General features: G+C 35.7%; 1 protein-coding gene across 2 annotated transcripts in view; it reads left to right on the forward strand.

Annotated features, from left to right (window-relative positions):
- The window catches only part of EVI5 (ecotropic viral integration site 5), a 228,596-nt gene extending 213,418 nt beyond the window's left edge, over window positions 1-15,178 (forward strand). For both annotated transcript variants that reach the window (XM_061186311.1, XM_061186313.1), the window contains one exon: window positions 14,714-15,178. In XM_061186311.1, coding sequence (XP_061042294.1) covers window positions 14,714-15,025 — 312 coding nt within the window. In that variant the 3' untranslated portion in view covers window positions 15,026-15,178. The remainder of the gene's footprint in view (window positions 1-14,713) is intronic.
- The last annotated feature ends 288 nt before the right edge of the window (window positions 15,179-15,466 follow it).

The raw sequence follows: 15,466 nt of genomic DNA on the forward strand, positions 1-15,466 counted from the left end.
AGTTCTGCCGCTGATTAACTGTGTGACCTTAGGATGCCAATTTACTTCATACATTCATTCAGTCAGTGAACATTTGGACATCTTTTAGCTCCCAGGCATGCCTCAGGCTTTCCCTCAGTTTCTGCATCCCAAAACAGTTATACTAAATGATCTTTAAAGTCCTTTCCATCCCAGTCCTGTGCTGGGTGTAGAAAAGTCATAGTCCCAATTGTTGAGGAATTCAGACTGGTAGGGAGAGCCAGTCAGTATGGGCAGTGCTGTGGTAGAACCGTATGGTACCACGGCCTAGAAACGTGAGAAAGTCTCTGGGCATGGGGCTGCCTAAACTCTGTATTGAAGGAAGAATAGAAGATAGCCAGGAAAAGGAAAGTAGAAGGATATTTCAGGTAGAGAAGCCGTCATATGCAAAGGTTTGGAGGCAAGTAGAGAGCAAGTAAAGAAGGAACAGCTTAAAAAGTAGGAGGGAAATCAGTAAAGAGGGGCACCTCTGAAACCAGAGAGAGCCTTCCCCTGATCAGTCTGTTTTTAGTGTGTGGTAGTGAAAAAATCATTTGTAGAGATTGATCTGATGGCTGAGGGTAAAGCTTTCTTAATCAAACAAGAGGAAATCCATAAAATACAATCTTCTTCCTTGATTATGTTTTGAGTTATTTTCCTTTTAAGGCTTTGGCTCAAATGATGCATTTCAGAGCCAATTTGAATCTTTTCAATCTAGTTCAAATATTCTTGTGCTATTATTCACCAAGCTATCCAGTACTTCACACTTGTTTTTTAGTGCTATCTATTCTTAAATATTAGTCCAGTTTCTTCAACTACACTAAGATCTTGAAATATAATCAGTCATTTTTAAAAACTTTTTTTTTTTTTTTTGCCTCACGTAATTCAATTTTAAAATGCTAGTTTTTAAAAGAAACAGTAACAATAGTATTGACAGTTTTTCAAACTAGGAACATTTGAAAATGTGCTCCATAAATTTACTGTGTCGATTAAAGGAAAATCGATAAAAGATGAATAGCTAACTCTCTCTGATTTACAAAAACTAAAAATTTTACATTGTGGTTGGAAGTCTTTAGTGCAGTAAATCATGTGCTTTTCATGGACCATATCTCACAGATGCAGTTGGACGTGAGATAATCAGATTTTCACTCCCCACAAGCTGAACAGCTGAAAATGTCATACCAATAATACTTGTCAAAGACTCAGTGCTCCTTTCCTGCCTGTCTGATTTAAGTTGTTGTGGTCAATGTGAGGAACCTGTGATATGATAAGATAGCATTCATGAGGTCATGTGGTTTGCAAGTACCCAATCTTAACTAAGCAGCCTGTGAGCACCTCCGAATGAGGAAGAAAGGGATACTAACCTTGTCTGTTTGAAAGCTTATTTTGTGTTCAGTGATAAAATAGTGTGGGTGTGTGGCTATATATATATATATATATAGAGAGAGAGAGAGAGAGAGAGAGAGAGAGAGAGAGAGAGAGAGAGACTATATATTTAAAATTATTTTTCCATCAGGAGTTAGTTTTAGTTTCTGAAGAAGGTAAATACTATAAATGCATTCATCTCCTTTAACTTCAGTCTAAAGGATTAAACATTTTATTGCAAATATTTTCTGCCTGTTTAAAATGAAACTGTAGAAGGTAGCCATCATTTCTTTTTCTGTTGAGGAAAAAACTAGATGTTAAAGGTTAATATTGTTGGTGAATGTTTTTAATCAATTAAACTTTCTACATTTCCTAAACAGAAAATTATTTCTTTTCAGTCCGGCAATATCTCCATTGAAAACATATCCACAAAATGGCTATCCGATATATATGTAAATAGATAGATACAGATGTAGATATTTAATATATTTATATATATAAAACAGCTTTATTGAGCTTTAATTTACATACAGTACAGTTCACCCATTTAAAATGTGCAATCCAGTGGTTTTTTTATATATTCACAGAGTTGTGCAGTCATCACCACAATAAATTTCAGAACATTTTTATCACTCAAAAATTAATCACATTCCCATTAGCAGTCACTCCTCATTTCCCCCGAGTTCCCGTCCCCCAGCTCTAGGCAAACACTAATCTACTTTCTGTCTCTATTGATTTCCCTATTATGGACATTTCATTTAATGGAATTATACAATATGTGGTCATCTGTGACTGGTTTCTTGTACTTAGCGTAATGTTTTCAAAGTTCATCCATGTAAATAGTAGCATGTATCTGTACTTCATTCCTTCTTATTGCCTAATAATATTCCTTCATATGGATATACCATAATTTATTTATCCATGCATCAGTTGATGGACATTTGGGTTGTTCCCACTTTGGGGCTATTATAAATAATGCTGCTGCAAGCATTTATGTACAGGTTTCTTTGTGAGCATATTTTCATTTGTCTTGAATGTATACTTAGTAATGAAATTGCTGGGTCATATGGTAACTCTATGCTTAACCATTTGAGGAACTGCCATACTGTTTTCCAAAGAAGCTGTACCATTGTATATTCCCGCTGGCTGTTTATGAGGGTTCTAGTTTCTTCACATCTTTGCCAATACTTGTTACTCTCTTTTTTTGATAGCTATCCTACTAAGTGTAAATGTCATACCATTTTGGTTTTGATTTGTATTCTCCTGATAGTTTATGATATTGAGCATCTTTCCCTATATTTATTGGCCATTTATATCTTCTTTGGAGAAATATCTACTCAGACCCTTTGTCCAGTTCAAATTGGGTAGTCTTTTTATAATTGAGTTGTAAGAATTCTTTATATATTCTAGACACTAATCCTTTATCAGATAAATGATTCAAAATTTGGTTGATTGGATGGACTGATAAAACCCATGGTTTAGCTTTAGAGAAGAATAATTCCTCTTAAGAATTCAATCCAGATAGAAAAGAAATACTTCGTTTTTATGAGGACGTTTTGCTAAAGGTTTGAATTTTTTTCAGTGCTCCAGCTAAAGGTTAAATCATATGAAATGTACGTGGTACTTTGATGTAGCTTTAAAAGTTCAGAGTGAAACAAGTGTGAAGTGATTTATTTCCTGTAATTGGTCATAAATTTACATAGAACCTCATATATTCCTAACCTCATCACCATTGACATTAGAGTACCTTCTAAATAATGTTAATGGTTTCAATTTTATCAAGATATGTCAGCTGCCAGGAAGAGGGCAATGGCAGTTTCATTTTGTTTGCCCAAGTGTACTGGATAAATCTAAGTATGTGCTACAGAAAGATTAAGAGTTCTTTGTAAATGACTTTTATTTCTTCCCCCTCTCCTTCTCTGGTAACAAATGCACAGTATAAATTTCTTCAGTTCCAAACCTTACTTTTCTCCTTTTTCACTTATTAATGTGGGTATGTACTTTTTTTCTTTGCTTCTAATAATGTAAGTTTTAACTATTGCATTTTATACATTTAACATAGAATCTATATTTTTTTTAATTTTAAGTGTTTTATCAGTTTTAAAAAAATGATTTACATATATTAAAGCCAAAAACATTTTCAGCATTGTCTATTTTATATTATTTCAATAAAATTCTTGTATTTTTCAACTTAATCTGATTTTTAATTACTGTAGGCAATTACTGAATTTTGGCTGTTCTCTATGTAATGCAATGATCAGAAAGTCATGACCTACAATTGATCACTTTTATTGCTTTCTGGTTCTGATTCACTGGAAATCTTTTGGTTTGTATGTTTATCGCTAGTTTTTTGGAGTTTTTTGTTTTTGTTTTTAAACAAGGCTGTTTATTGAAAGGATCTGAAAATAGTAATAAGGCTTTCAACATTTAACAAATTTTCAAGGTATTAACAATATGGAACATTAAGAATTGACTTCAAAAACCCAAAGTTTCCTAGGTCATTCCCTGTCACACTTAGGACTTGGTCTACACTGGCTCTGTTGTCTGAACGAGTGACCTGTGTTCTGAATGCCACTCTCTTCTGGACCTAAAGCTGGGAGTGTCGCCCCCTCAGCCCGTGGGAAGCCGGGCAGGCTGCCCGCTGTGCCCGAGCTTGAGGGCAGAGGGTGGGAGCTGACCTCCGTCCCCAGCACCAGCTGAGCTACCCAGACGGGCACGTTATCGCTAGTTTTAATCTTTGTCGTGTGTATAATTGAGAATAAATGTAGCGTATTATTTCCCATTGACATTTATTTTAAATTTTGAAAATAAGGAAAACTATTAAAATTATTTTGTAAGGAATCCAACAAAATCACTGATTAACCTTTGGGAAAAAAGAGTAAAGCCTTTATAACTTAGAAACACAAATCTATGTTATTGGACTTTATGTACATCTGCCCATATATATATGTATATATTATACATCACTTATAGAAATGTTACATTTAGCTTTAAAAGCTATAGCTCTGTGTTTTACAAAGATTGATTATACAAGCCCAAATGTACAAATAGGAGCTTTTATAATCTGATATGACTCAGTCTTGGAAACTTACTGCAACTGTTTTGCAGTTCACTTGGTATCACATGACTCACTTCAATGGTTTAAACCCTGTCTAGTAGCGATCAAAGTTCATTTGGTTAGGGGTTTTTTTGGTGTGTGGATGACTTTTTTCCACTTTGTTGTGGATTGATTGTCTTTCAAAATACTCAGTGCAGTCCTTCTTCTTATTCTTTTGAATCTCAGAAAGTGGTAGTTGCCTGCACAATTCAACCTCCAAGCATACACACTGGGAAAAATTTTTAACTTGAAATAATATACATGGAAGCAATTTTAACTGTAAAGCATCATATAAATATAAGGGTTCATTATTAATTCTATTACCTCTACATGTTGAAAATGGAGGAAGAATAACCTGTTGTGTCTCTTTAAAATCAACTATAAAATCAACTCTAACATTTTTCAAGTTAGCACTGTTCTATATATAATGTGCAGAAAGAAAGCAAACACATAGAGAACATGTTGTGTCCTCTGTTTACATGGTCACTAGCCTAAATTATCAAGTTTTCTTAGGACAGATTTTCCTGTTATTTATTAAGAAGTTATATTTAAAAGCTGTATGTCTCTAAAACTATCACACTTCTCTGTTTTACAAAAGAAACTTCTATCTTAACCTTTAGTTGTTTAGCGAATGAAGTAGACTAAGAAAAAATTACAGAAAATACTTCTATATCCTTAACGATTATGAAGTCCTTTGGGACTTCAGAATATTCACTCCTGCAGGTTTTCCCTGCTTTAAAATTTTAATGTAATTTTTCTGTGAAACAACTGTAATAGTTTTTAATACTCTTTTTTAGTGTTTGTACTTTTACTGTCATGCAGTTAGAAACTCTGCTGTTTCCTGTCAAAACCTACGTTCATCAGACTATGAACATGACAGTTTCCTGTTTTCTTATTAACTATAGTGCATTTTGTGCTTTATTCTTTATAAGTTGGATAATATCTTAGCTTATCACTTTCCTTTTCTAATTACTAAATGCTTTCTTGGGTCAGCATTGCTTAATACATGCAGAGAAATCCTTAAGTCCAATCTCTTTGTTGATAGTGAGAGGTTAAGATTTTGTTAACTTTTTAAGTTGTAATGAGTATATCAGAATGTCTTAAGTATTATTTAAATAAATTCTACATGTTTTTACTTTTTTTTACTCTGTCTCTTAATGCATAACATGATGAAGCAATCCACATCAGGTAAGAAACAGTACATTATTTGGATTTTGTATATTAGCACTCTTATCTGTCTGCTTATTAGTATTCTCATTCAGCATTTAAAAGGACAGGATGAATAATCAGTACCCCAGGGTTTTTTCAAGAATCCTGCTGTCTTTTCAGTGTAGTTCTTCAACATTCTTAGGTGCCTACTCTGGTTAAGTCAGAATGCTAAGTTCTAGGATACAAAAATGATTAAGAAATAATCCCCATCATCAGGAGCTAACAAGAGGTAAAATATATGTACAGCAACCAATCATTCCATATTTTTCCAAACGGTACTGATTTTAAATATTTAATTCCAGTGTTAAATCATATAATTTGGAAAAAACATATCTATTAATATAAACTCAGGGACTTCCCTGGCGGTCCAGTGGTAAAGACTCCGTGCTTCTGCTACAGGGGGTGCGCGTTGGATCCCTGGTCGGGGAGCTAAGATCCGTCATGCCTGTGCGGCACGGCCAATAATAATAATAATAGTAATAATAATAAAAAGTCAAATATACATGTGTGTGTGAATCACTACAATATTAAGGTATGTGTGAATATATTTATGCCTGTTGATTTATTTAAAATGTTATAAAAGTTATAAAAATAGTTTGTAAAAATGCTAATATTTTAAAGTATTAATATCAAAATGGTACTGGAAAACAAAAAAAATACTTTCAGAAATAAAAAAAGCAATTTTGATTTTTTTTGTTATTGGATTATTTGGGGGTTTTGTTCTGGTGAATGTAACTAATTTATTATCAAAATGGTCAAGCTACAGATAAATTTGGAAGCATATTTGAGAGGCTTTATTGTTCACCTAGTCTTGGGATACAACTAAACAAATAATTGAAACTAAGAAACTTAATATGCATGGTGGAAAATGTTTGTTTTTAGATTTATACCCCTCCTTGTTCCCTAAAGATTTTGAGGCAGTTTGCATGAATGCATATAATACAAAAATAACGAAAAATTAGGTTAATTAAGCCAAATGAAATTGCTGATACTTGACTTTCACTTACAAAAATGGCAATATCATATGATTCAATCTAATAGTTAAAATAATTAGTTCTTGGACTTTTATTTAATAATAGACATTTTAATTTAAGTGTAAGATATATACAGAAAAATGCGTAAATCCTAAGTGTCCAGCTTGATGAATTATCACAAAAATGAACATGCCCATTTAACCTTCCACCAAGGTCAAGAACTAGAACCTTACCAGCATTTCAAAAGTCTCCTTGTCACTCTTCCACTCTCTGCCTAGTTTTTAACCTTATACTAATGAAATCATACAGAATGAATTATTTTGTGTTTGGCTTCTTTTTCTCAGTACTGTGAGATTTATGTTGTTCCATGTAGCAGTAATTGTTCATTCATTTTTGTTACTCTATTGTGTTAATTATATGACTATACCATAACTTATTTACTCATTCTGTTATTTCCATTTGGGGTTATTATGAATAAAATTGCTATGAACCCTGTTATAAATGTTTTTTAGTATATTATACTTATTTCTATTGTTCATATACTTAAGAATGGAATTGCTGGGTGACTTATTATTTATCGTTCAAACCAGGACACTTTTGAGAATGAAAATAGTTTGTCCCAAGCAAACTGTAATCTGTGGTTATTTTAGGTGTAGGGTATGTAGATAGATGGTCAACTTTAGTAAATACTGCCAAACCATTTTCAAAAGTGCTTTTACCGATTTACACTTCTACCACCAGTTTACATTCCATGTCTTCGCTAATGTGATTGGATAGCTGAAACTTCAACGTTGTAATTTCTAATAAGAACCTGGAATGAATTTAATCAGTATGATCAGTTAAGGGACCATTAATTTGCTTTAACGACCAACCTGGCAGAAGGTAAGGCAAAAGTTTTCCTGAAAAAATTAAAGAGCTTATGTTACAACACTTTGGAAAATGGCTTGGCAATTTACTAGAGCTTAACACAATGACCCAGCAATTATATTCAAGAGAAATGAGTGCTTATATTCACCAAAAAACATATTTAAGAATGTTTCTAGCAGCCTTATATGCAGTAGGCTGGAGACAACCCAAAAAGCCTTTAACAGTATAATGGATAGCTAAATTTTGATGTATCACATAGTGGAATTGTTACAACGTGGCACTGAAAAAGAGTGAACAACTGCTATATTTGAGTAACAGGGGCCAGATACAAATGAGTACATACCATATGTTTCTTTATATTAAGTCTGAGAACAGGCAGTACTCTTCTATGGTGATAGATGTCAGAGTAGTGGCTACCTTTGAGGGAATGTAGGGTTATCAGTCAGAGAAGAAGGGATACAAGGGAGCCTCCTGGGGTGCTGGAAGCATTCTGTATCTTGATCCAGATGGTAGTTACATGGGCATATACATAAGTAAAAATTTATCAACCTGTACACTTAAAATCTGTGTGCTTTTTACTGTGTTTTATCTTACTTTTTAAAGAACATGAGCCTAAACATTACCTTGAAACAAACATACTCTCAAAATTTTCTCAAGCAGTTTTGACATTATAGCATTGTGGTCATAGAAAAATACCACAGAACATCTCATTTTTTTAATTGATAGACTTTATTTTGGGGAACAGTCTTAGGCTTACAGAAAAATTGATCAGAAAGTGCAGAGATACACCCCCTCAATGCCTTTCCACAGTTTCCCCTGTGCACATCTTGTGTTAGTGTCATACGTAAGCTAATATATGATATATTATTAACCAAAGTCCTTATTTACTTTAGGATGCACTCTTTGTGTTGTACAATACATTCTGTGGGTTTTTACAAATGTATGATGACTTGTATCTACCATTACAGTATCATACAGAAGAGTTGCACTGCCAAACAGTCTCTTGTGCTCTACCTATTTATTCTTCCTTCTCTCTCTTTGAACCTCTAGCAACCACTGGTCTACTTACTGTCTCCATCATTTTGACTTTTCCAAAATGTTATATGGGTGGAATCATACAGTATTTTGCCTTTTCAGATTGACTTCTTTGACTTAGCAATTTGCACTTAAGATTCTTCCATGTCACTCCCCCAACCCCAGCACCCCTAGCAGCCTAATATTAAACTGCTTAACAGTTCTTCAGACCTCTCTCTTGCCTCCATACTTTTAGTACACGCTTCATCTCTTTAATGGGACCTTTCCAATGTGTGTGACACCATGCGATACTTTCTAACCAGAAAGAATTACTGGTACAGACTCAGTCATTTGGAGAGAAACCAGGACCCTACTCAAAGATTTGGAAGGGGTCCACTCCTAAGAAAGGTACATTTCGTGTGTGTGTGTGTGTGTGTGTGTGTGTGTTAAAGCTCCTGAGTTGTTTCCCTAGAGGCCTCTCCTCTAGAGTGTAGACCAAAGACAGGCCTGGAAAATCTTATTTTTAACAAATTTCCAAGATGGTCTTATCAGGGAAGTTTGAAAAATAATGTTTTGGGGAGGGTTTGTTTGTTTTTCTGGCTCTAGTTATTTTAAACAGGTTTATTGAGATATAATTTACATATCATAAAGTTCTTCCATTGTAAGTGTAAAATTCAGTAGCTTTTAGTATATTTATAGAGTTGTGTGACCATAACCACAATCTAATTTTGGAATATTTCTATCACCCCAGAAAGAAACCTCATGTCCATTTTCAGCCATTCCCTTTGTCCTCCCCCCGCTTCCCTAGTCGTAGGCAGCCACTAATCTTTCTGTCTCTGTAGACTTGCCTGTTCTGGACATTTCATATAAATGGAATCATGAAATATGTCGTCTTTTATATTTGGCTTCTTTGACTCAGCTTAATGTTTTTGAGGTTCATTCATATATCACTACTTCATTCCTTTTTATTGCCGAATAGCATTCAGTTGTATGGAAATAGTGTCTTATTGTGATCATTTTACCTGCGTACATTTATTCAAATGATTGTCTTAGTTTTTTCATTTTCTTGGTGTGGTCTCTTATGTGTAACTCTCCTCTAATACAGTGTAAATCTCCTGTTATGTGTTAATCTTTTCTTTTCAAACAATTTAGGTGTACTACTAATTTCACCTTCTTGAAGAAATCTTTCCTCTGGCCTGCTGGTCTTCTTCAAAGAGGTCTGGCTGCCTGGAGGCCTCCTGCACAGATGTCATCTTGGGAGCTTTTTTTGTTATCCTAGGAATTCCTTTTGCCTCACTTTTGAATTAGACTTCCTTTTTCCTGGATCAAAAACAAAAGGATGTCTTTCTTGGTGTACTTCATTTTGGTGGAGCATATCACCTACCTTTTGGTGAGGGGGGGAGAAAAAACGATGGAAGATAAACTATAAAAAGGATTTATCTGATTCTGGTTCTCATGGTTGACCCAAAATAGTTTTTTTTTAAGTCCTTTAAGCTTTTAACTCATATTTTAGCCTCACATTTAATTGATAGTTTGTATGGGTATAAAAAAAATGTTTTAAGGTAATTACAATTTTTTAAAATATAGGTTAGAAATGTTTTTCTCAGAATTTTGAAGGCACTGCTGTAATTGTCTGATACCATTCTGATTCTTAATCTTTTATGTAAAACTTGTTGTTGTTTTGGGCTGGATACTTTGTCTTTTCTTTGTTCCCAGTGTCCTGAAATTTCATTGTGATGTACTGTAGTATAGGTCTACTTTTATCCATTGTCCTGGGCACTTGACAGCTTTTTCAATTTCAAAGCACATGTCTTTCAGGTCAGAGAAATTTATATCTAAGACCCTTTTTTAGAATATCACTTTTTTTTTTTTTTTTTAACTTGGATGCAGCATCTTCAGAAGGAATGAATGATGCTTTTTTTTTAAGTTTTCTTCTCCCCAGATAGTCTGTTAACTTCTAGTTTCTTTTTTTCTGGTTTCTCTTAGATGCTTTCCTCAAATGTCTGATAATACTTTACTCTCTACTCAAACTTTAAGACTAAAGAACTTAAGGACTTCCCTGGTGGCGCAGTGGTTAAGAATATGCCTGCCAATGCAGGGTACACGGGTTTGAGCCCTGGCCCGGGAAGATCCCACATGCCGCGGAGCAACTAAGCCCGTGTGCCACAACTACTGAGCCTGTGCTCTAGAGCCCATGGGCCACAACTACTGAGCCCACGTGCCTGGAGCCCATGCTCCGCAACAAGAGAAGCCACTGCAATGAGAAGCCCGTGCACCACAACAAAGAGTAGCCCCCGCTCGCCACAACTAGAGAAAGCCGGCACGCAGCAACGAAGACCCAATGCAGCCAAAAATAAATAAAAAGACTAAAGAACTTAAAAATCTGACAGGAAGTTCTGAATGCCTGGGTAGGATTCATTGACTATGACCGTCATTGTAGGATGATCCTGCTGAGATTCTTCTTTGGGGAATCCAAAGATTCCCCAGTGAAGAATCCCTTTACATACAATTCAGAGACTCCTGGTGCCTCTTTTTCCTTGGTGAATCTCAAAAGTACTTCTAGGCACATTCATTGACTTTAAAACCTATGTCTAATTTCACCCAGAAAAATAATACATTTTTTTCTTTTCCACGATATGAATGTATTTCACAATTGAAGTTTTTGTCATTGCTGTTCCCAGTGTCACGAAGATATTCCTATAGTCTTTAACCTAAAATTAGAAAGACAGTGGGCCTCAAAAGGGTATGCTCCATCTAGTATGTATGTATACTTTTCAAGACAAAAGGCAGTAGCTTTTGTCAGATTCTTTATCCTGTGATTGACCCAAAAAAGATGTCAAACAAAACCAAACAAAAAAACATTGCCTAAAGAGTGGTCCTTATCCTAGGATGTACATCAAAATTACTCAGCTTTTTTGAACATATGCATTCGTAGACTCTACCCTTATACCAGAAGAAAGTTTCAGGAAAAGAGGTTTCAACAGACCGCTCCTTGTTTCAACCACTAGATAGTAGAATTGGCCCAGAACAGCTTGGTTGTACTACTGAAAGATGGTGTCCATTTGTGTATACCAGACACAAACAGGCAGATGTTCATAGTTCAGGAGCACTTTTGTCCTGAATAATTGATAGTTGCATTTCAGGTAAATCAACTCCTTTCTGAGTCAGCCCCATTTGGTTTGAACATAGGATCTGCCACAGTGATTCTCTGAATACATCAAAATCTCCTGAGATGCTTGTAAAAAATATGGTTTCTGGGGTTTTACTCTCCAGATTTGGGATCCTTAAATCTGGGAAGCGATTCTACATTTTTAATAGGCATACTTGGTTATCCTAATGCTAATGATCAGTGGGCCATGTTTTGAGATATGCTAATCTAAGTTTGCTATTGGTAATATCCCTGAAAGTTTTTCTAGGGGGGTTGGGTTAAGAAGGTTACTTGTCTGCTTTTTGTTGTTGTTTTCTTTCTTTTTTCTTTCTTTCTTTTTTTTTTGGCCACACCATGCGGCATGCGGGATCCTAGTTCCCCGACCAGGGATCAAACCCGTGCCCCCTGCAGTGGAAGCGCAGCGTCTTAACCACTGGACCGCCAGGGAAGTCTCTGTTGTTTAAATATAATTAGTTCCCAAGAGTCTAGTAATAAGGGTAAGCAGTACAGCTCTTAGATGCAGGCAACCAAGACAGCACTTTAGAGGATCCAGCTCTGGTCCTCTCCCAGCCAAACTCCTTTTCACGGGATGCCCTCCCAGAGGACATCCCCACCTGAAGTCTAACCCCTCTGAGACCATACTCTACGTACTCAGTAACCTGGAATTCCTTGCCCAGATATCTACTTTCAGGGCCTACCACAGGCCTCTTCCCTTTCAGAACCAGTATGCACACTCCTAGGTCCAGGGGATAACTAGGATATAGCTTCAGTTTTAGCATCCCTTACCTTCACATTTTTCTTCTTTCCACCAAAAAATTTCTCTATGCCTTTGCTGTTCTACATTAGCAGTTCTCAAAGAAGCAATAATTGCATCTCCTTTGACATTGAATAAATGACCCTTCAATCTGTAGTTCACTTTATATAATATTTGAGGTCGATTATTACATTTGATATGAGGCTACAGAGTTTCAATTGCAATAAATTTTGTTAGAGCAAAGAAAAGCTATAGCTTTCCAAACAATTGAGAAGTTGTGGTTCCTCCGCCATACTCCTCCTTTATAGCCAGGAAGAAGGAAGACACGTGCTCTATATTATTTCTTCAAAAAGGGTTTGGGGACAAGAAAAAGGAAGACATTAACTGACTTAATTTTACACTTGGAGCTATAAATCATGTGTTGCAATATGGTGATAGGATGTTGCATCAGAGTGTGGCAGTTGTAGTAATGCAGTGTGTATCACAACCACGGAGAGGTCTTTGTGGTGCTCTGTGCCCTTTCCCTAAAGATTCAACTCCAAGTTTATATCCCTTCTGCTATGCCAAAGAGGAAGGTTTTACTTAAATTACATTGTACCTCACTATGATGTTCTCTTAGCCTAGGGCACAGGAATTTCTTAATGGCTGAAGGTTTACCTGAGGCAGACATCATTGTGTTGAGTCCCAGCATCCCTCTTGTTTCCCATTGTCACATACCAACAGGGAAGTACTAGGGTTTCTTCACTTCTTCCTGGAAGTCTATCGGGAAAGCTAGGAGGTGTTATGGCAAAGCTGTAATGTCTTTACTCTCAGAACCGTTAGTTTTGAAAGTGTATGTAATATTTCCTGAATATTTCACATTGTCTTTATCTCAAGATTTGAAAGATAGTTAGTGACCAGGAATTTGTCCTGGAGAAACAAAATTGCAGGTTGATAGTAATGATAAGATCAAGAGACATGGAGTATATTTTTAGCAAATTCTTGATAGTAAAGGTAGATTTTGATAGTTAATTGTTTTTATTGTTTTGGATTTTTTTTAACTCTTCTACTTTATCATAGGAGAAAATTCATGGTGTATGAGAGAAATTAAACAAGTGATAATATCCAAATTAAATTTTATATTTAAAACATAAACTCTTGAGGAGAAGATGATGTCTTAATTATATGATAGTGGATGTGGTAGTATCTGTGGTGGTGGGTTTGGGAATTTGAGGGAATTTAGGCAAAGAAGTGGCAGATGATGAAAAGAAATCACCCTTAATACTGATAAAACTGGTTTGGGAGAATGTGGTTTTGATGTGTGCAACAATGGGTTTTTCAATACTGAACTCTAGAATTTGTCAGACTTGCCCCCCAGTAATAGGTAGCATTTGATCTGCATAGCTCTTCCCACACAAGGGTATGGCCCTATAAAATTCCAGGGATAGAGAAACAGAACCTGGTTCCCAAAGATGGAAAGAGAGGGAAAAGAGCTGAGCAATATGTGCCATGCCTCTTCCCTACCCCTGGTGAAAGAAGTCACTCCTTCTCCCTGGGAGGAATAGGGAAGAGAAGGCAAAAATGTTATACATCACTGGCCTTCCCTCTACACAGAAGGACATATCAATAGTGGGAAGAAGCATTTCTGCCCTCATTGAGTGATAGTGGTATGGTGGTCTTTAGGATATTATAACAGGATGGAGACTGCTAGCAAATTTTATTGATTTGTAAACCATTATCATCATTCACAAAATTATGGAGACATGCTCTAAGACAGTGTGTGTGATAGTTCAGAGTATTGTCTTTATTAAGTCCATATCTTCTACAGATGTACATGGAAATATTTGCAGGTGAACTGATAGGATGGCTGAGATTTACCTCAGAATAATCCAGGAACAAGAGAGGTATATTGTAACAGGATTGTCCATGATGTGTTAGATGTTGAAATTAAGTGATGGGCACATGGAGTTCATGTTATCTCTAGTATAACAAAGGTTCCGTTTGAATCTAAATTTGGGTATTAGCTGTGTGTCCTCGGCAAGCTACACTACTTGAGTCTCTTATTTCCTAATTTCTAAACTGAAGATAATAAAATCAACCACACAGGACTGTTGTGGTGATTCAATTAAAATAAGTTATCTGCTCATTGCATAACACGTGAGAGTCACTAAAAAATTGGTAGTTACTATTTATATCCATAAATGGAAAAAGATCAGGGTATCTTCTTACTTAAACATGAAATGTTTGCTTTCTTGGAGTGTGTATATTTCCCCAAGTTGAGTATATTAACTTGGATTTTGTTTCAACAGCTCAGTTGCCTAAAAGGCCAGAGGGGCTTCTCCGGCCAACCCCCTTTTGATGGAATCCACATCGTCAACCATTTAATAGGAGATGATGAATCATTCCATTCCTCTGATGAAGAGTTCGTAGGTAATTCCTTACAGGAAAGTGGCATTGGTTTTCCTTTGCACAGAAAATCTGGCCTGATGTCTTTGGACCCCACTGTGGCAGATGGTAGTGAAAGCGAAGCAGAAGACAGCGCACTGAAGAACAGAGAGAGCAGTGAAGTGGCTCAAAAGGAGCGGCCCCCGAGAAGCGGGTCGTACTCAACCACTGTCTGACCATCACTGTGACCTACACTGTGGATTTTTTTAAGGGATCAGTTATCATGACTGAGGGTTTTTGGAACATATCTGTTTCATATGTATATATATAAATATATATATTTTACAATCTTAACTGCCTTTTTATCTTTGCCAAATCTTCACCACTGACTTACCATTGCTATAAAGTAGAGTGGAATACGGTTAATGGGAAAAATAAGGTTCTAGCAGTATTACTAAATATTAAGGTTTCTTGTTTAGAAAATGCAATTATATCTATATGTGGGAACCATTTTGAAGTTCAGAACTGTGGAAAATTGAATTTTCTTCAGACAAAACTGTTCTTGTGCAATATTTTATGCTCAGTGAACAAATTGTATATTTATGTTTATCAGTTTGTTTTCAGGGTGGCTGTCTACACACATTTGACCAAGACATACATCTGATTATCTTGGTTTT

Source organism: Eubalaena glacialis, chromosome 3, assembly GCF_028564815.1.
Source record: "Eubalaena glacialis isolate mEubGla1 chromosome 3, mEubGla1.1.hap2.+ XY, whole genome shotgun sequence".
NCBI lineage: Eukaryota > Metazoa > Chordata > Mammalia > Artiodactyla > Balaenidae > Eubalaena > Eubalaena glacialis.